The 6,535-nt window shown below is 37.7% G+C and overlaps 1 protein-coding gene across 1 annotated transcript; it reads left to right on the top strand.

Annotated features, from left to right (window-relative positions):
* Positions 1–2,190: 2,190 nt before the first annotated feature.
* Positions 2,191–6,051, top strand: LOC130194012 (hydroxylysine kinase-like). Its single transcript, XM_056414879.1, has 4 exons — positions 2,191–3,256; positions 4,339–4,481; positions 4,806–4,983; positions 5,269–6,051. Exons 1-4 carry the CDS (start codon positions 2,977–2,979, stop codon positions 5,706–5,708), a joined length of 1,041 nt encoding a protein of 346 aa, XP_056270854.1. The 5' UTR covers positions 2,191–2,976; the 3' UTR covers positions 5,709–6,051.
* Positions 6,052–6,535: the final 484 nt, after the last annotated feature.

Here is a 6,535-nt window from a genome sequence, read left to right as displayed (position 1 = left end):
TTTAAAAGTCTTACATTTTTACATTTACATTTTTTAAATGTGTGACTTTCATTTTGAAATATATTAGGATTAGTCGAATGAAAAACAACGTCCTGAACATATCTGCCTCAGTCATTTAAAAATGTAGGACTTTTTATTTGAAAAATCTCCTAATTGCGACAGTAAATATGTTTGATTTCCAGGATAATGGAAGTCGGGACTGTCTTGAACACAGCTGCATCAGTAATTGCCTGGGACTATGAAGAAAAACATATATAAAGCACCTCAAACATTAAAGAAATTACAGATTTCTCATAAAAATGTAGGACTTTGAATTTGAAAAATCTCCTAATTGAGACTTTAAATATGTTTGATTTCCAGGGTAATGGAAGTCAGGATTGCTTGAACACATCTGCATCAGTCATTGCCTGGGACGATGAGGAAAAACACATATAAAGCACCTCAAACATTAAGAGAATTACCGATTTCTTTAAACATTTAGGACTTTTACTTCGAAAAATGTCCGAATTGATACATTCAAATTGATTGATTGCCAGTGTAGGGATTTAAGATATGTCTTGAACACATCTGCATCAGTCATTTCCTGGAACTCTTGGGGAAATATATTTACTGGACTTCAAATAAATAGAAATGTCCTTTTTTAACATACAAAAGTCAGATTTTTATTTTGATAAACTCTTCCTTGGTCCAGTAAGAATGTTTTAATTTTAGCATAATTTAAACTAAATCTTAGAAACGATCTATAAAGATACAACATCAGTTCATTGTTTACTTGTATATGCTAGTGCAGGGGTCGGGAACCTATGGCTCGCGAGCCATATATGGCTCTTCCGGTGACGGCATATGGCTCCCAGACAATTTTGAGTAAAACAAAAAAATCTCCGCCCGCCACCTTGTAGTTTTCTCTATCGCACCAGATCACAGCAGAAGTAATTTAAGGTCCCTTTTCTTAAAGAGCACATCTTTGTTCTTTTATTAAACTAAACAGCCATCTGTTATTGATCGTATCTAACCAGCAGCATGTCAAAAGAAAAAGTCACCTGCACCCCCCCACCGTAGCATCATGCAGCACCAGAAGTCGCATTAAAATTATACGTTAAAAATACTATATGGCTCTCAATGAAATATATTTAGAAATATTTGGCTTTTATGGCTCTCCCAGTCAAAAGGTTCCTGATCCTTGTGCTAGTGTATGATTTGTCGACATCTTACTTTGAAAAACTGATGTTGTTTCACGTGGTTCTTTCCGCTAACTTTGCAAAACCGGATGTTGTGTCACGTGATTCCTTCCGCTATCTTTATCAAAACCCTCGGGCGCTCCCGATCGAATTCGTGTACCGTGAACATCAGTCTATAGGGGCACAGACATTTAAGTGTCGGCTGAGTTGACCACGGAGATCCAAGTGTCGGCTGAGTTGACCGCAGTGGTCAAGCCAGCCTCCACTTCGAAAAACACAGTCAAGCCAGCTCGCCCGATTTTTTCAGTACACGTATATACCAGGCATTACGGTACGAGCGTGTGAAAACTGTCTTCAAAATAAAAGAAAACTTCCGGTGAACGGGATATGACGAAATACGTCTTTAGATACAGATATAGTGATAGCTAACTAAGTGAACATATGGAAAATCATGAATTGTATGAATAAAATAAACGAAATAAGGTTATTATTCAAATATTGGGACATTCTGATTGTGAAGTTACAAACTAATTTCACTTTAATAATACATAATTAATAGTAGACCACCTCAAGGTGTCACAATCAATCAAGACATTCTAATGTTTGATTTCTTAATGAAAGCCCATCAGAATCTCCTTCCTGGCTGACTTCAAATCAGTTCAGGACACAATGTATGTCCAATTTCAGTTTAGATAAATGAAATGACCCATAGTTGCAAACTAATTAAACTTATGATACAGAACACCACCTTAAGATGTCCCTCAGAGACAATCCAGGCATTCTGATGTTTGATTTAAAAATTAAAGCTCGTCAAAATCTCCTTCATGGTCCAACTTCAAATCAGTTTAATGTTCCAAATACAATTTGAAACATTTAAAGTTGTGAAATGTTAAAGAATATTAACTTTAATACTTTATGCACTTAAGTACATATTTGAGGTATACTTTTACTTTACTTAAGTATTTTATTTTTCCATTTGACCATATTTCAGAAGGAACTATTTATATTTTTCTTCACTAAATTTATCTGACAGCTGAAAAATGTAGAATATGAAAATATACTATAGTTAAATCGATTAGTTCATTGCTCTTCCGCGCGAGATTTTTTTTTTTACTGGAGCACACTCCGGGGGCCAGTCCAAAGCAGCTCGGGGACCAGATTCGGCCCGCCGGACGCCTATTGAAGAGCCCTGCCATACAGCAAAGGATAAACGCCCTGTTTTATAAATAATGCGCACCAGGCACCAGCGGTGATTGAGAAGTGGGTATACGCAATGCTGACTGAAAAATAAGTGGGTATACGCCGTATACCTGCGTATACCCTGGACTACACCACTGCTCCACCTATTAGTTATTTTTTAACCACGTGACTGAAGAGAAAATGTGTGTCATGACCCGGAGTTTCTGTCTTGTTTTGTGTCTTATTTTGAAGTTCTTGTGTCAGCTGTCTCCCTGTGATTGTCTGCCCTGGTCCTGATTGTTTCCTTCTGTTTGATTACTAGTCTCGCCCTCATTGTGTCCACCTGTGTCTCGTTCCCCAGTGTCCAATCACCGCTGCCTGCCTGTGTATTTAAACCCTGTTCGTCTCATTCCCCAGTGTACCTGTTCGTTCAGAATTAAATATTGCTTTGGAAGAAGTTGTCGGCACTTGGGTCCTCGCTCTCGCTACGACATCCCGTGACAATGTGTTTCTGGATTTGATGTGAACTTTGGCAGGTTCTCAAGTCAGTTTAAAAAATGTATGTAAAATTGTCTTGTGATTTTACTCGTGTGCAGATACTGCAGTTGATCACAGGCCAATGCTCACCCTGCAGCAAGCAACCAAACTGACACTGCAACTTTATAACATGACCATAATTGATATCTCCACCCTGCCGAGTTACATTGACCAGAACTTTCTTGTAGTGGACAAGGACGATACAAAGTACGTCCTGAAGATCATGAACTCAGAAGAAAGTGAGAATGACAGCCGGTTGGAGGTGCAGACCCTGGCCATGTCCTTTCTAAACCAGCATGGAATTCCTTGTCAGACAGCCATGCTCACCACCACCGGGCAGCTCATGCATATGGAGGAAATAGGTACGGTTTCTTAGTTTGAGTTATTCTAATCTAAAATCACATGCTGCAAAAGATGTGTGGTTGAACTAATGACTGAGGGACCCATTTTTTATACAGAAACACTAGTTTATACATTGTGGTGAACTCTAAGTTGAATCTGGTTGTTTAGACACTAGCTCCAGCACTTTAATGTTGAACAAAAAAATTCTAAAACACATCTGTAATCTACCGTTTAGAAGAATATAATTTCTCCAGTGGCACTTTTATCAACATTTTAAAAAGGATATGCTACTTCTTTCAACATTGAGTGTCCTGTTTTGTGACCCTAACTGACACGTGAAAGTGAAATGTCAGTTTAGGACAGAGCTTCGAACCCAGCAACTCTATGACACTTATATACAGTCAACAGCTATAGACTGTTTGTTTTCCAGTTTATTTTCTTTCCTTTCCTAAGGTTTAATGTTGTCTGTGTCCTGCAAAAGCTGTTTAGAATATTACATCTTTTTAAAGTAAAAATTAAAACACTACTCACCAGACCAGATCTCAGAACTGTAAAATATGTTTATTGCACGTGGGAAAAATGCTCTCCACTACTTTGCCCCTTATCAATTAAATGAATTACAGAAAGACTCATCCCACTGGTTCATTTTAAACTTGGCTCTTGAAATCAACTCAATGTTGATGTTCGGGATTGTCTCTGATGCTGCATGTCTGGCTATGTTTGTTTTATTTTCTGCTGTTTTCGCGACTTATACTAGCATATGTTATACGAGCAATGTTGTCATAAAACCACAAGCTCTAACCAGTGTGAATTGTCCAAGAGAAAACAGTATTAGGGATGAACGGCCTTCTTTTATATTGCATAATCCATACAGAATTATTTATTTGTCTTGACCCACCAATATGTTAACTCATTAAAATACACAACTGCAAACGATAGGAGCACTATAACACTTATTTTTCACACAACATCGACATGTCCTTATACCCATTATTACATAGTAATGCATGATCTTTCAAGTTCTAAAACATGCCATAGAGAGTTAAGATGCTATAGTGAACTTACAAATCTTCTTGTTTTTGTATCCATTTTCTGTTATTAGACTGTGGACAAGGTGCTCAGACCTACTATGTGAGGCTGATGAACTATCTCCCTGGAAAAACCATTGCAGAATCTTTAATCACAGTGCAAGATTTCTATCAAGTCGGCAAGTTGGCTGCCGTCATAGATACGACAATGCAACAAGTAAGTTCAAATGTCAAACGTGGATATCGAAGAGATATATTGTCTCCCCTCAACTCCATATGCAACTGTTTCACTAATGGCGGAGGGTTATTTACTGTCTTTCAATTCATTGTTCAGGTTTTATCTGCTAAAGACACAATTTTATTCTCAGGCATTGATGTGCTATTTAGAGAGTGAATATTGCCTAACATTCTAACCATATCAACTTTGCAGGGTCATAATGTGTCAGACTGATACTGGTTAATGCAGCTTGAAGATATCAAAAGGTTGTGATATAAAAAGCATGCAAAAATAATAGTGTTTAAAACATTTACATTTTTTCAGTATGTATCTCCAAACCTGCATCTCTTAAAAGGAAATCAGCGTTGGAGTTTATCCAACATTCCTCTCATAGAGGGCTACCTATCAGTGATGGATGGAGATCCCCTGCAGGAAGTGATCAAAGCAGTCATTAAACAGTATGAGTCACACGTGATACCCAAGATTGGCTCTTTCCGTAAAGGTAATACAGATAACAAGTCAACATTCATTATGTACTCTTGTGTTTTTTTTCATCCATATCTGGTGGATCTGCTAACACGTTTTCTATATCAACCTATTATTAATATTCTATGAGTGTTGTCCTGCCCAAGTGGTTATTGTAGGTTAATATACCTAAATGCCTCTACTCTATGGTAACAGATATCGGAAATAAATGGCTGGAGTTTGGCTTACCTTGAATATGAATGTACAGTTTTCCATTTAGAAGCACCCATGTACTAAGTTTTTTCTGCACTGTTTATTACAGGAATAATACATGGGGATATGAATGACCATAACATCCTTGTCACACCTGTAGACAACGGGCGTCATGAGGTGTCAGGCGTGCTGGACTTTTCTTTCCTCATGATTGATTGCTATGTATTTGAAGTGGCTGTAGTAATTGCGTACATGATGCTGGAGAACCCCAGTCCTCTGGATGTAGGCGGAGCAGTGTTGGCAGGCTGGGAGAGCGTCACGGTGCTCAGTGATGAGGAAAAGGATTCCCTCTTCCTGCTGGTGCTCGGCCGGTTGTGCCAGTCTCTGGTTTACGGCCGGTACAATGCCATAAAGTACCCGGACAACGACAAATATATCCTGTCAACAGCCAAGAGTGGAACTCGGCTTCTTAATAAATTGTGGGAGATGGGCAAGAAAGATGTAGAAAGGAAATGGTTCACAGATGCCAGCACATTCTCAGACAAATAATAAAGATGTTCATCATTGGATGTTCATGAAAGAGAATGAAGATTTACATTTACAAAGAACATCTATCGTTTTTCAGATTATTAAAAATAATTCTTACTCTGGAAGTTCACCATGTTTGACTCAAAGAATATTTGACACTGATGCAAAATATTCTGTAGTTGGTTTATGTCCTCTCGACTAGCATAACACTGATTAATGTCGTTAACTTTTTGAATTGCATATTACTTCCAAAAATGTATTTTTAGCTTATCAGAGAAGAGAAACCGTGGAGAATCTCTTCATGGATTATACAACAATATCACTGCATTGGTATAAAATAAATAAACAGCTACTTGAGTATGTCCATCTTCTGCTACTTTATGCTTCTACCACATTACATTCCAAATAGAAACATTGTACTTTTTACTCAACTACATTTATTCTATTTGTAAGCCTAAATTGTTACAGGTTAAAGCAGTGGTTCTCAACTGGTCTGGCTCCGGGACCCACCATCTCCCCTTAATGACAAGCCCCAACCCAAATCGCGGAACATCCTCATCTTCTCAAAATTATTTCATGCAAATATGGTGCAGTTTGAAACTGAGATAGTATAGAGACCAAATACGTATGCCAACACAAAAACAACAATGATAAATCAAAACGACCAGCTGGTGGCGATGCTAGAGAGGGAATTATTTCTATCAAAGCTGCATTTTAATTAAAAAACAAAAAGTGCATCTTCTGGACACGAGGTACTACATACATAACAATTAAGAATCTTCAGCCATTTAAAAAAAAAATAAACAGCTTTTTTGCACAAACAAAAGTCCAACAACTAAGAAGTAGTA

Source organism: Pseudoliparis swirei, chromosome 5 (assembly GCF_029220125.1).
Source record: "Pseudoliparis swirei isolate HS2019 ecotype Mariana Trench chromosome 5, NWPU_hadal_v1, whole genome shotgun sequence".
NCBI lineage: Eukaryota > Metazoa > Chordata > Actinopteri > Perciformes > Liparidae > Pseudoliparis > Pseudoliparis swirei.
Note: the sequence above shows the minus strand (reverse complement) of the source record. Positions and strands in the feature narration are given on the sequence as shown.